The sequence below is a fragment of the Vanderwaltozyma polyspora genome, genomic scaffold, assembly GCF_000150035.1.
Source record: "Vanderwaltozyma polyspora DSM 70294 KpolScaffold499 genomic scaffold, whole genome shotgun sequence".
NCBI classification, from domain to species: domain Eukaryota; kingdom Fungi; phylum Ascomycota; class Saccharomycetes; order Saccharomycetales; family Saccharomycetaceae; genus Vanderwaltozyma; species Vanderwaltozyma polyspora.
In genome coordinates, this window is record NW_001834635.1 from 52,065 (window position 1) to 66,324 (window position 14,260).

The window sequence follows — 14,260 nt, forward strand, 5'->3', positions numbered from 1 at the left end:
TCATTCAAGTATTTTAGTATATTGGTAGTTTGCTAATAATATTCTTTTATAGAAATACAGTACATATGATAAGTATCAATTAAGATCTTAGCAGACTTTATATACAGTGTTTAGATATTCTTGATACGTCAGAAGATCATACTTTTGTATAGGCATGGAAGAGGACTAAAGGCCCAGCAATTGACTGAATTTGGCAAAAAACTGAATTGTCCTAATTGGGACGATAAGAAATTTCAAACCGATGGCAGATAACATTTTAATGGGACCACTGTGAGGGTACAAGCTTAGGTTTTCTTAGGGCTTGGTATTATCGCTTTGTACTACGGTATATCTTTTGATATAAATTGGTTAGTTTAACTATTTACTGGAAAATTGAACATTATTATGATCAGGGCTTCTAAGATCACATGAATGACATGTGACCAAATTGTGACCTCTGGGAAGTTTCCGTTAATTTGCTTCTATAAATAGCCTGCGGGATGGGTGGTTTTTTCTCTCTGCGGGTATTTACTATGAGTGTATTTTTGTAGAGGAAATCCACTTCCATGTCTCCTCATCGCAAACATTATCCATAAATGGTAAATGTCCCGAACACGACAGTGTTTTTTCTGACACATTAAGAATTTTCAAACACTGCATATAAGAGATGATACGATCTTAATTGATACTTATAATATTAATTATATTCCCATGTGTATATCATATATCTTAATACATCGAATCAATATCAACTTATTAAGAATGTCCTTGGAAATAAATAAACAATCTAACACTATGAACGATTCTGTAAAGAAAACAAACAAATGACTATCTGCAAATTTAACTGCATAGATATTCTTATTTAACTCTTTTATGATATTTATTTATTATAATTAGGAAGTTAATGTGAAGTTGTAATGACCATAAAAATAACAGAAGACAGAGTATGTGTAATATTATATATTAGTATTTAGCAGACTCATATCTAGATGAAAATGATAGAAAGGGGAACTTGTTAAAAGAAAAATTCATATTGGTATATCTATTTTTTATTAAAAAAGCTAACATCTTCTGGAATTCCAATAAAAGTTCCTTCTTTGCTGAAATATAAGTAGAAATTAAATGATCTATACTTTATGAGAATGTAGACCATAACGAATCAATCAAATTATTATTGGAAAAAATAATATATCTTCTAAGATTTAATATGTTTGTGAAATTGCTAGTAACAGGCAATTCCCTACTGCTCATAAATTCAAAATAGCCGTTTGTAGTTTACACCCAATGTATTTCATCTACCAGCAGAAATATCACTTAGCTTTTATAGTACTTTACATTTTTCAACTCTAATTAATATAAATAATTGAAATATGTTATGCCAATTAATAATTAGTAGTCCGATAGGAGCAACATACTGTAAATATTCCTAGTTTGTAATTTAGGACTCTAAACCATGTGAATAATTTGACCCTATGATTAAATAATTTGAAGGACTATAGCTATAGTTAAATTACCTTAAAAACCTTAAAGGGTACTTAATATCAAAAACATACAACATAATCATAGTTTTCTAGATAATTGGAATTATAATAGTAATTATCCAAAGGAAGTATATTATGAATTATGAAATATATAATATGAAATTGGATGTCTATATTATCTTAAAAACCAAACAATACTGCTAAAAAGGACAGATATTCTGATGAATCATATTGATGAAAAGAAAGCTTAAGGAATAAATATTAAAACTTCAATTCATTATAATATTGTCAACTTGCACCCTAAGACTCCCAAACCATCCCAGTTCTTTGATGGTATCAAAATTATTTCTTTCATAACATTAGTTGACTTTAAGATTCTTAATTTCATTTCGATATTTTCATGCATGACGATGTAGTTCTTTATGACGTTCAAATTCTTATAATTTGCTGCGTTAAAATTATCAATTTGGATTAATTTATCGTTTGAATTAATTCCAGCTTTATCACAGGGACTGTTTTTAATAACTTCAGTAAAGATTGCAAATGGAATGTTACTATTCATTGGATGTATAACCTTATTTTGAATCGATTCCGATGAAGTTAAATTTTTTTTCATTAATTCAGAATTATTTGATATTGCCTTATGTAAACAATTCATCACTTTCTTCAAATCATTTCTCAACATATTTATATTCTTTTTAATTGTTATAATTGCTAATACGTCTAAATCATCTCTTGGGAAACCTTCCGGAGTTAACAATTCAGTGTCCCATTCTGCATTATTTTTAGCAAGTTCATCTATAAGATCATTTAACTCTTTTTCTATGTCTTCTTTCAAAGAGCTCAATTCCTGTAATGTAGAATCTTCAATTTTTTCAATTTTATTTAGCAAAGTTTCTTTAATTTGATATTTTACAGCAATTTCTTTACTTAAGGACATTACTACTTTAACTAACCTTATATTCTTATTAAAAACTGATTTGTACAAATAATTGACAATACTATTAGCTATATAATGTAATGACCAGGATAATATGTGTGGATGTTTCTGTAACAATTTATAATCCAAACAGTGTTATTAGTTTGGTACTAAACTAGTATCAGTTCGATTTAATTTAACTATGTGAAACCTTTAAAACTTTTCAATTTATTAGCATTACTACTAGTTAAATTATTTATCACGCTACCATATTTTGAACACTTAACTTCACAGCAAACCAGTCATTAAAGGCTGGTTTGGTTTGGTTAGCTTTGCTTAAGACTTATGTTCTACTTTGGTCATCAATCATTCAACCAGCATCCAAACACGTATAGATGTGATGTCAATTGTTAATACACGATGGTCTGTATGTACTACATAATGCATCGATCTCCAGCTACTAATTTAGACAGGAGCAGACAGAATCTATTTATATATATCTAAATCTATATCTAAATTTAAAAAGGTTATAGACAAATTAGGTCACTCTCTATGGATTAATTTAATATGTTTCAACTTAATCTGTTTTTAACTGTACTGCATGTATAGATGTGCGTGTTTACGTGTTATGACAACGTATGCAAATTTGCCTGAAAATGGGAGCTAACTTTGATGCCTGTCACTGTCCTGATTGTTCCTTAAAACAGAAAAAAAACACTATTAATGACCCATTAAAGAACTTTATACCTTTTGGAACTTAAAGATATTCTCATCCGGCATACTTGTCCTGTACATTTTGGGACACACGATAGTAATATATGCCCGTTCGCTTGCTTTCTTGCTTACTTGTCTGCTATTTCATTAGAAAGATTTAGATTCGATTACGAAAGAGGTGAAATTGTTCAGCTATTGAATAAGTTCGAATATTGCTTGAAAGAAGTACCTGCTTACACTGCTTTGCTTTGCTTCGCTTTAATTTACTTAATCTTATGTAGAAGTGGGTTATGCCAACGGTCTCCTTCGGAAGAAACCTTATTAGATATCAGATATAGAGATATATTGAAAAAAGGAAGATACAAGTCATTGGTCAATAATATATATACAGATCGATATAATTTGAACATACTTTGATGTCCTCAGTGTATGGTTCATTGTACTTTTACTATATTGAATAATATTTGGTGGGCAGTGCAAGGAACATAACATGCATTTCTCGTTGATATTTGGATTATGCCTATTTTTATTTAATCTGTCTTCTGCTACTAAATTTGGTTTATTATCTGGGGATAAAGAATCTAATGATGTTGTCAAGAAAGATTTCGAACTACCTGAACCTTTGACGGTTAATAATTTCAAATCAGAATTACAAAAGGGTTTACATATTGTTGAATTCTACAGTCCTTATTGTTCCCATTGTAAAGGTTTAATACCAATTTGGAAAGAAACCATTTTAGATATTGGGAATGAAGGTAAAGATGTAGGGTTGAAGTTCTCTCAAGTTAATTGTATTGAAAGTGGTGATATTTGTAATGAAGAGGATATTGATTTTTTCCCAGATATTAGGCTATATGGTCCTTCTGGTTACATCAAAAGCTTCCCGCAATTTGAAGAAAGAAGTAAAGAAAAGTTATTAGCATTTGCTCGTGAAGCAATATCAGACAAATCTAATCTAGATATAATTACAAAAAGTAATAGTAAATTGATGTCTGGAAATACCTTATCCAAACTTATAAAGGAAGGAGGGAATGAAAGGGGGATCTTAGTATCATTTTGGCCTACTAGAAATATGAGAAATACTGATGACAAATTATTATTTTATAATTGTGAGGACTGTAAAGCTTTCCAAAGAACATGGTCTCAAATATCTGAATTAGCAAATGAAAATGATATAGAAACAGTTCACATTAATTGTGACTCATATAAAGGAACGTGTCAGGAATTGGGATTCCACGAATTAACAGATCCTGGTGCTTCTAATAGGCAACCAAGAATAGGATATATCTTACCTAACAGCAATATGAAAAAGTTTTGGAGCTACACTGAAAATAGTTCACCAAACCCTAATAGCATACTATCCTGGGCTTTAAGAATTAAACAAAATAGTGAAGTACCTGAATTTTCTGAAAAATTGTTATCCAAAATTATATCATTTGATCCAACTACCTTATTGAAACATTCAAGTTTCCAACCTGGTTTGCACGTTGTATATACATATAATTATGATATAGGAAGGGAATCGCAGATAAGCGATGAAACATTGGCGAGTTATTTGGAACGTTTGTCTTCAGTACCAAATACAAATGTGTATAAAGCTGAGCCAAAGATGCTCTTGAATCTAAAAAAATCGTACAATTACTTCCTGAACACGATTAATTATAATAAAACTGAACCAACAAAGTTTTTGGATGAGGAATATTTTAATTTATATTCTACGTCAGTAATACCAACATTTATGATTTTTAGGGATGGTGATTCAAGACCATATGTATATCACAGATCTACTGATGAAACAGAAGCTCAGATGATTGAAAATTTAGAAGATTTAATTAGAGATTTAAAGTATACTATTTTACCAGAAGCAAAGGATAATGACATAGAAAGAATTTATTACACTTTGTCTGAGTCTGTAAGATATATATTGATTCAACTGGTTGATTCGAGTAATCAAAAAGACAGCATGGGTTTTTTAAAGAAAGCTATTGCAGCAATTTACGATTATGACTACGTTTGCTGGAAATTCATTGTAGATCATTTTAAGCAAGTTTCTGATCAAGGGGAGCAGATCTTGCAAAGGCTGAAAGAAAATGAACCTCTACAGGCTGATGCCACTAATTATATTACTGGATATTTAAAATGGATTAATAAGGCCTCTGTTCAAGCAGTATATATTGATGTCTCAAAAAACAAAAATTTATTGAAATATTTAGGAATTACAAAACTACCTGAAAATTACGGATTCGGGGATGTTTTATTATTGGATAGATATAAGAATCTGTTATATGATCATGACGTTTTTGGTAAAAAACTGACTGCGTCAAATTCTTTTGTTCTAAAGGAAACAATATTATCATTAACTTTACCAAATTATTCTGGTTTCAAATACACAATAAAGCCACAGAAATTTAAGCTGAAGTATAGAGTCCCCGGGTCCGTTGACTTGGTTTCAATTCTGATCTGTATTCTAGTGTTTTTCTTGGTTTTGATATTCTTAATAAAAATGATGAAGATATACAAAAAGAATAAAAAATATGACAAGAAACGTAGTATCGGTTTGCTAGGAAAGTCTCAAAAAAAACTAAAGGACTGAATTTATCTAATTTTATGGTGTTGCCTGTTTGTGTTTTCTTCTTAAAATTTATTTAGTAAGTATTTGAGATATAATTACGATGGGTAGAATTGAGTTATCAAAATTGTCGACACAAAGTTTGATATCGATTACAAATGTACTAATCTCTATAATCGAAAAAAAGACAGATGAAGTTAGAGCTTATTTTAAATATATATATTTATTATCATTTTACTGCACAACCAATTTATGATGTATTTCGACAGAGTGTCGTGGGTTCTCGATTCTTATTCCAGTAGACACAATACCCGAATTGTAAATTAAATTATTGAAACGACTTATAGGTATTTAGATGTTCGCATGTATTCATTACATAGATTACATAGAATTAAATATTTAATGTAGTATCTTATAGGGTGATTCTTATCCCAATGACATTTTGTGATTTAAAACTCTCGGTTTACTACTGTTTCGAATGTTGTTGATATAGTTGGTTTAACCACCTTTGTTAAATTTGGGAGGATGAAGCCGTTTCCCATCGTTGTACTTGAAGGGGTGCTGTTTATTGTTCCCATTTTACTTTTACTTGTATCAACTTCATTCTTCTTTTCTTCCTTGAGGCAATTGGAATCAGCATAATTATCGTTAACCACATTCTCATTGGACAAGTTTTTAGGTGGTAGCGATCTTTGGCAAATTAAATTATCATTTTTAATTTCTTGATTTAACGTATTTTCATCCAATTGATTAATACCTTTATCTGTAACTTGATTACTATTCTCATGAGAGACTTTTGTATAAATTGGTTCACCCTCAAATGATAAGTGTGTAATGCTATTATCCTCAATTGGCATTATGTTGATATTTTTATTCATTGAATCCTTATCGTCACTTGATTTTACCTCTGTCCTATCCTCGATATCCAGTTCAATACTTTTTCTGTCAGCATCCTGTACACTTAAATTATTGCTTTCCTTAAAAATATGATTATAGTCTTTTTGTAATATTTCGAATAAAAGAGGATAGTGTTGAGAATTTATTTCTTCTTTTGTTACCGACTTATTATTTGATTTTAATTGAGAATCAGCAGTGACCAAATCATCAATCATGTCATGTACTGTCTCCTTTAAACCAGTAATAAGTGATTCTAACCCATCTACTTCTTTATTGAAATCATCTACAATCGCTAAATTCTTATTTTTTCCATTGGAACTTAATATGGTTCTTCTTTTCATTATCTTTGCATAACTTTTATTCACATTTTTTAAAGATTTCTTTAGTTCTGTTTCAACTAAATCTATTTGTGAAATTTCAGAATTAATTTCACGTTCTATAACAGAATAAAACATTTGAATATCATTCTGAACATTTTTTAATTCTGGTTTCACTGCTTCAAAGATACTATTTGTTCGTAATTGCTTTGATGAAACTATCGAAGGTAACTTTGACAATTCTTTAAAAGCATAGCTGTGCTCAATATTTTGAAAGTTAAGCTTGTTGCGCATTACTTATTATAATATATACACAGGTGATGATGTATACTGTTAGAGATTGACTTCCACTCTGTATTTATGCCCTCTTTATCCACATCTTCTCCTCATAATTGTAAAACTTGATAAATCCAATTGGGTTCGTTGATAATCTATTATGCAATTTAGTACAAAATTAAATTCATTATTTAGTTCGGAATTTAATTGATTCGATTAATCCATTTATGAACAAAACATGAAAAAAGGGAATATAAGGCTTAATAGATAACAAACAATAAACAGAACTGTTTGAGAGTTTAGTATTTAAGTAACAATATCAAACTATATAGTAAAACCAAGAGATGGATAGGTAGATGGATGAATGTTTCCAATCCTGGCAAACAAGGAACTAAAATAAAATTTAGGTTTGCTATCCTTTGCTAACATTTAGTTTTTATCTGACAAACTTTACTAATTTAGAAGGGTATAGACATACAATGGTATAATAAGTATGTCCCTGTATTCTGGATTTAAGACGTTTTTCCCTTATCTCTATCATTAACAGTGATCTCAGATCAATAAAACCAAAAACAAGGTTATGTTTCTCGTATAATTAGAGTTCATTTCTTTGACTAAGATATTACATATTATCAAGCTCAGTTTTGTTGTTATACACAATTTCATTTAACACTCAGGATTCTACAGCCAAACGGTACCATTTTTATATTCAATCTTTAGCAAACCTCAAGATCCTCATCTACAGTTGTGATAAGTTTATATACATGTAACACCTACTATCTTGCCCAATAAATTGTATTTTTTATACACCCAACTTGCTAAAATATCGAATTTTTCATTGTAAAATTTTCATATATTTTAAGATTAATTAATATATATATATATGATATATATTGAGAGACAAGAAGAATTGGAGTTAATATACAGCTAATAGGTAAGAAATATCAGAAAATACCAATAGACATTTATATTTGGAAATTTAGGTTCTGGATCGTTTAGCATTAGTGTGCCCACCAAGAAGAAAAGAGATCAATCGTTTTAGTTTCCAATAATAAGAATGGACGGTAGAAATAACGGTATGTTAGCTTGTGATATAAAGTTGGGTAGAACCCTCGAAATTATTGTATATTTTATTTACTATAGGTCTATTATTTACTAACACCCATTGTGTCAATTGACATGGACTACTTTTTAATTAGCATTCCAATTAAAATATAATGATTATAAGGAAAGATTAGAACAATTACAATCTAAAATAATTGAATTAGGTCATGATAAAGATGAACATAATGTGGTAATTAACACACTAGAAGACACTGATTCCGATAGAAAATGTTATAGAATGGTCGGCAGTGCATTGGTTGAAAGTAATGTCCAAACTACAATTCCAATTCTGATAACGAAGAGAGATAATTTAGATTTGACTATAAATAAAATGAAAGAAGATCTAGTAAAAACTGCTGAGGAATTTGAAAAATGGAAAAAGGATAATAAAATCCAAGTTGTGAGACAATAAAAATAAATCTTGTGTATAAAAAAAAATATTTACCATATATTTATTGTATGATATATAATTGCATCGAGGTTTCCTTTAATTGATAATTAAATTATGACATATTAATGACTAAAAATCAAATTTCAAAAACTTAATTGAATAAATTGATTTAGTATACCTTATTTTATTTTAACAGGGGAGTAATTATTCTAACAATGGTAACATATAAGTTTTTGTCACTTTTATGAATGGTGAATATTTCAATTATTTTTCTTTTCGACAGAGACATGTCTTTTTGATGAAACAACAAAAAATATAACAAAAATCACCCATGTTCCAATTATTCCGTAAATGGAACTTATATATACCCAGGCGTTAGTAATTTCCCAACTTCTTGGATATTCATCATTTGCAAGATGACGAATTGCCTTGACATCGGATTCAGATACAAAAGTCAAACCCTCTCTTTTATAGTTTGTGGAAAATGTAAAAACACCATGGTGGTCTGGTAGCTTGAACTCACCAGAGGTATAATACTGAGTTGTTTCGTCCTTATGTGCCTGTTGTAAAGTTAATCTGTAGTATGGATCAACCATGCTCAATTCAAACTGAATATCATTTGCAATGAATGGTACCCATTTCTCACCTGTCCACTCAGACAAACCAATCTCATAAATTACTGTATCCTTAATTTTATATGGCAGAGAACTATAGCTTGTGCCATCAGAGTGCGTATGAGTGGCACCAGAACTTTTAATGACGCCCTTTTCCCTGAAATTCCATTTGGTTAATTCTTCAATAAATTCACCATTAATGTTGTAATAGTGGTTCTTGAAAAAATCTTGGCTACCAACCCAAACACTTCGAGCATTTACTAAGTTTTGGAAACCAGCAACCAAAAACCCTTGTGAGCCAACAGTCCAAGATTCTTTATTCTTTAATTCAGTAGATGTTCTTCTTGGTGCTTTCAAAATTGGCACTATTTGTTCTCTATTATCCAATAACGCAGCACCACTGTTTTGGAATACAAAATCCTTCTTCTCTTTAACAGAGTATACACGATTTGAAAGTAAGTTTTCAGATGATACTGATACTTTTTCTGGGATATCTTCAAAATAATCTGTCAAAACGTAATCTTTAGGACTTGGATAGACCCCTAATTCATTGAGAAAGAAACGGACAGAATCAGTGACAGCATCTGGATTGGTTACAGTTAAAATGTCACCTCCATTTTCATAAAATTGTAAGAAACTCTTCACAGGAATTAATTTGTTTAAATGCTTCCCTTTAACTGGGAAAACAACCAAATTGTCGTACAATCTATCTTCTTTATCGAATAAAGGAATTGATTCTGTATTATTGCCAATTTCTTGATATAGTAATTCATAAGAACGATCTTTCAAAGATTTAAAAAATTTTGAATACTCATTCAATTCTGTTAACCTTTCATCATATAGCACCAAAGTCTTTAAAGGATGGACTGATAGAGCACCAATTAACGCACACAGATAAAATGCCAATAATATTAAATTAGACTTAATCATCTCTTTGTATACTAAATAAGTTTATATTAAAAGTAAATGAACTAAATTCCTTCACAGTCTTCCCTTACCCACACAATTCAAGAATTGGAATCGATTATAAAAATGTGAACCAGGACAAGAACAAATATAATATAATATCAATTGAACGATAACAACAGCAAACTATTGAATTATACTTTCAATCCAACCAATCTATATTATGGTTTGTTTTATTTAACATATAACTAGGATAAGTTTTGTAAAGTTTCTTCTTGTTTCGCTTTAATTTTTGAAAAGTTTCAGATATATATTTTATCACCTTTAACAGCAATTAATCAAATATTAAGCAAATAAGAATATAATTGAAATATAAATTGTAAAATAGGTTATTTTATAAAAAACTGTAAATTTGAAGGTTGGTATAATGTTTTTACAACTTGATACTGTTCTATATTGATAGGCGAATATGCTTTTATAGAGATTTTTGTGACTTAATTAAACAACAAGTGGCTTATAGAGCAAATAAATTACCATAAACTGATAATCTAAGAGTTATAGATAAGATGGATAGTGCAGATTCCAACGAATTCAAAGAAGCTTATTTAAAGTTAAATGAAGGGGAAGAGACTGCTACAAAAATGGAGAACAAATTGGACCAAATTGAAGAAAGGATAAATCAATTATTACAACAGATAGAGGAGAATAGCAATACCGATATGATGAAATGCATGGATTTGAATGATGAAATTAGTAAAATTACAAAGGAGCTAGAAACGTCAAATGGCAATTCTGAAAAAAATTAAGTGAACTCAGATATTTCAATATTTGAGACCTAATCCTTCAAGAAACATTTTGTTTAAAGATTGATGAAATATTATTAAAATTCGTAGTAAAATCATTATGGTGGTTATGCTAAATTATGGAAATTATTCTAGATCAGATATCACCCTTTCCCGACAGTAAATTAACTATATCTTTGTTATTTTACTGAGAAGTTTCTTAATTGAAATGTAGAGGCTAGTGTAGTCTATCACAGTATTAAATTCATTCGTGGACAATAATTCCCTCTTATTTCCAAAATTTATTGATCCATACGTCTGTATATTATGATATCCATGGTTTGAATCATTGATAGGGATAAGGTGTTAATAGGAAAACTTTTAATATGTATACCTGAATTTTTAATTATTTATATAGTAATGTATTATATAGTATCCTAATATTATGATCATGATTATGACTACGATAAACAACTTCCTCACTAAATTAAAACAAAAATTTAATCTTACTTGTATATATGAAACATAAAATTAACTTTTTAGTAATATAAGTGCTAAATCTTTTATTTAATTACATTTTCAGTTAAAATGAAATAAAATATTCGAAAATTACAAATTATATCTCTATTGAAATAATACGAAATAATACAAGAAGTAATTAACGATTTTACAAATACTTGCCTTCTTTGTTGAACAATTGTGGAAAATATATCATCGAATTGGCTCTAATGAACGAATATAGGACTGATTTCGAAAAGTTATGCTATGCATGTAGAGTAGGTGATTTAGAAAATGTAGATAGATTAGCAGCGGCTGGTGTTAATTTAAATGGTGTGGATAATTTTGACAATTCACCTTTATTCTTAGCAAGTTTATGTGGTCATGAAGAAGTTGTAAAATTATTACTAGAAAGAGGAGCAATTTGTGATAGAGATAGATACGAAGGTGCTAGATGTATTTATGGTGCACTAACAGATATAATAAGGGATATATTATTAGCTTATGATATTTCAAAAGCGGTTGATACGAGTCAACCATTTGCTACTCATATATCTTCTTTATTAAGTGAGGAAGAATTTTTAACTAATGGCTTAAAATTGGTATTTAAACAAGATAACGAACATATCGATATCCATCAATTTCTTTTAAAAGCTAGATGTGTTGAATTGTGGAAGACATTTTTCAGTGCTTCTAATAAATTTATTCCAACCTTCTATGTTCCAACTAACAACCGATTAAAGATATTTACCTTAATTATAAAATTCATTTATTTAATACCTGTAATCCATGAAATCAAGACAACAGAATATCCAGAATTGATAGATTTATCTAAAGAGTTGAAGCTAGAGACATTATCAAACTTCCTTGATAAATTAAGACATGTAACTGATCCATCTGAAAAATCATCAATGATTATAGAATTTCAATTTAGAGTTACAGAGGAAGCAAGACTACAACTCTGTAATTTTGTAGAAAATAATATATTTTTGAATACAATCGATCCAAAGAATTTAAAAACTGCAAACACGCCAGCAAGTTATAATTCGAAAATTATAGATCCCTCTGCTGATATCCTATTATTGGCGAAAGACAGTTCAGATACAGAAAGAATATACCCGTGCCATATATCTATTTTATCAAGAGCACACTACTTCCAAGTATTATTTTCTTTACCTTTCAGTGAGAACCATATGTTTCGAAAATTAAAGAATAACAATGACAGCGATGCTTTCTCAAATTTGCCAGTTATCTCACTTCCTCCATGTGAATTCATAGTTGCTGAAATAGTGATACGATATCTGTACTATGATGATTCTGATATACCTTGGGAATATTCCATCGATGTCCTATTAATTGCAGACTTTTTGTTAGAAGACAGATTAAAGTCAATGTCAGCCATTGTAATTACACAGGATCCCCAGGTACTGAAAAATTACTCCATATTTGAAATCTTAGATGTAGCATGGCAAACAAGAATGGAGAGACTGGAACATTTTGTTGCAAAGATACTAGCAAAAGATATCAGAAAGTACTATAAATCTGAAGAATTCAAAGATGCAATAATGAAGAGTTCTAAACGAATTTCTGAAAGGGAAGAAACCGATACAATTGAGTTGGTAGATGATATTAGATATTATCTTCTTGAAAAGTACTCATTAGAACCCGATGACATCCAATATTATGAAACTGTTGATGATATTAGAGAACTTCAATCGGCCGGTATATTAGACTACAGAAAAGATCTTGATTTAATTGACCAAGTTTTGCATATATTGCATCTAAATGCCTAAGAACAACTAACTTACATTATATGATAAAATGCTCCCCTTTTCACCTTAGAGTAATAGGTTAGACTTCTGAAATGTATCATCATAATCTAATTGTATGGATATACATATGAATATTAAACATACAAATATATCTCTATATAAACATATTTAGTATTAATTACTAGAAAAGACTACCTGATTTCAAAACCAATTTATTTTTTGTATGTATCAGGCAACCATGTTTCATCGACCTTAACTGTTTTTGACTTACCCTTGGTTTCTTTAGTTGATGCTTTCAAATAAACCAAATAATAAAAAGCACCACCTACCAAGGCCCCAAGAGTAACAATAATGGATAAGAATTGTGGATTGAAGATAGATAATGGTAATGGTGCAATTTCAACTGTAACTGGTTGAACAGCAACTCTCATTAGTTTTTCATCCTTTTCGACAATCAACACTGGTTCCAAATAATATCTACCTTCTGGTAAGACCAACCTAACTTCTTGTTGGAATATAGCAGATCTATTAAACATGACTTCTAATGGTTCAATACTTGATTCAGTGATGTTAGCAGCATAGTACCCATCTGGAAATGTATAGACATTACCAGAAACACCAACCACACTTACTGAAGAATTTTCACCATTGTAAAGATTGTAGTTCAAAGTTAATGTTTCTTCTGGGACAAATTCAAACAAATCAGTTAGATTTAAACCTGGTCTTTCAACAATTGAATATGTGACATTTAGATTAACATATTGTTGAACAGGAGATTCTTCAACATCAAAATCTTCCTTAAGATCTTCTGAAACAACGTCTGCAGCTTCAGCAACCTCTTCAGAAATACCAAAAACCTTGCTGAAAATAGCAAACCAGATGAAGAACAACAATTTCATATTTATGATAACTCTTGGGTTTTATGGATATATCTTTTATATGTAGATTGTTTAATTACTTGTTCAAATATCAAGATTCTCAATTCCTTTCCTTTTTATTTCAAAATAAAATACAATACGCCAGGTCAGCAATTTGGTGTCG

At 29.7% G+C, this 14,260-nt stretch overlaps 7 protein-coding genes across 7 annotated transcripts; 3 read left to right on the forward strand and 4 right to left on the reverse strand.

Moving 5' to 3' along the window:
* Positions 1-1,737: 1,737 nt before the first annotated feature.
* Positions 1,738-2,400, reverse strand: NAS2 (Nas2p; the record flags this gene model as incomplete). The annotated part of the gene is made up of 1 exon (XM_001643797.1): positions 1,738-2,400. One exon carries the CDS (start codon positions 2,398-2,400, stop codon positions 1,738-1,740), a length of 663 nt encoding a protein of 220 aa, XP_001643847.1.
* Positions 2,401-3,583: 1,183 nt separating this feature from the next.
* On the forward strand, positions 3,584-5,686 carry Kpol_499p18 (uncharacterized protein; the record flags this gene model as incomplete). The annotated part of the gene is made up of 1 exon (XM_001643798.1): positions 3,584-5,686. The coding sequence occupies one exon, from the start codon at positions 3,584-3,586 to the stop codon at positions 5,684-5,686; it is 2,103 nt and encodes a 700-aa protein (XP_001643848.1).
* Positions 5,687-6,111: 425 nt separating this feature from the next.
* VAB2 (Vab2p) lies at positions 6,112-7,170 on the reverse strand (the record flags this gene model as incomplete). Its single annotated transcript, XM_001643799.1, has 1 exon — positions 6,112-7,170. One exon carries the CDS (start codon positions 7,168-7,170, stop codon positions 6,112-6,114), a length of 1,059 nt encoding a protein of 352 aa, XP_001643849.1.
* Positions 7,171-8,209: 1,039 nt separating this feature from the next.
* Positions 8,210-8,668, forward strand: GIM4 (tubulin-binding prefolding complex subunit GIM4; the record flags this gene model as incomplete). Its single annotated transcript, XM_001643800.1, has 2 exons — positions 8,210-8,228; positions 8,352-8,668. 2 exons carry the CDS (start codon positions 8,210-8,212, stop codon positions 8,666-8,668), a joined length of 336 nt encoding a protein of 111 aa, XP_001643850.1.
* A 239-nt stretch (positions 8,669-8,907) lies between these two features.
* Positions 8,908-10,191, reverse strand: WBP1 (dolichyl-diphosphooligosaccharide-protein glycotransferase; the record flags this gene model as incomplete). Its single annotated transcript, XM_001643801.1, has 1 exon — positions 8,908-10,191. One exon carries the CDS (start codon positions 10,189-10,191, stop codon positions 8,908-8,910), a length of 1,284 nt encoding a protein of 427 aa, XP_001643851.1.
* Positions 10,192-11,677: 1,486 nt separating this feature from the next.
* Kpol_499p22 (uncharacterized protein) lies at positions 11,678-13,240 on the forward strand (the record flags this gene model as incomplete). The annotated part of the gene is made up of 1 exon (XM_001643802.1): positions 11,678-13,240. The coding sequence occupies one exon, from the start codon at positions 11,678-11,680 to the stop codon at positions 13,238-13,240; it is 1,563 nt and encodes a 520-aa protein (XP_001643852.1).
* Positions 13,241-13,431: 191 nt separating this feature from the next.
* IRC22 (Irc22p) lies at positions 13,432-14,118 on the reverse strand (the record flags this gene model as incomplete). The annotated part of the gene is made up of 1 exon (XM_001643803.1): positions 13,432-14,118. One exon carries the CDS (start codon positions 14,116-14,118, stop codon positions 13,432-13,434), a length of 687 nt encoding a protein of 228 aa, XP_001643853.1.
* Positions 14,119-14,260: the final 142 nt, after the last annotated feature.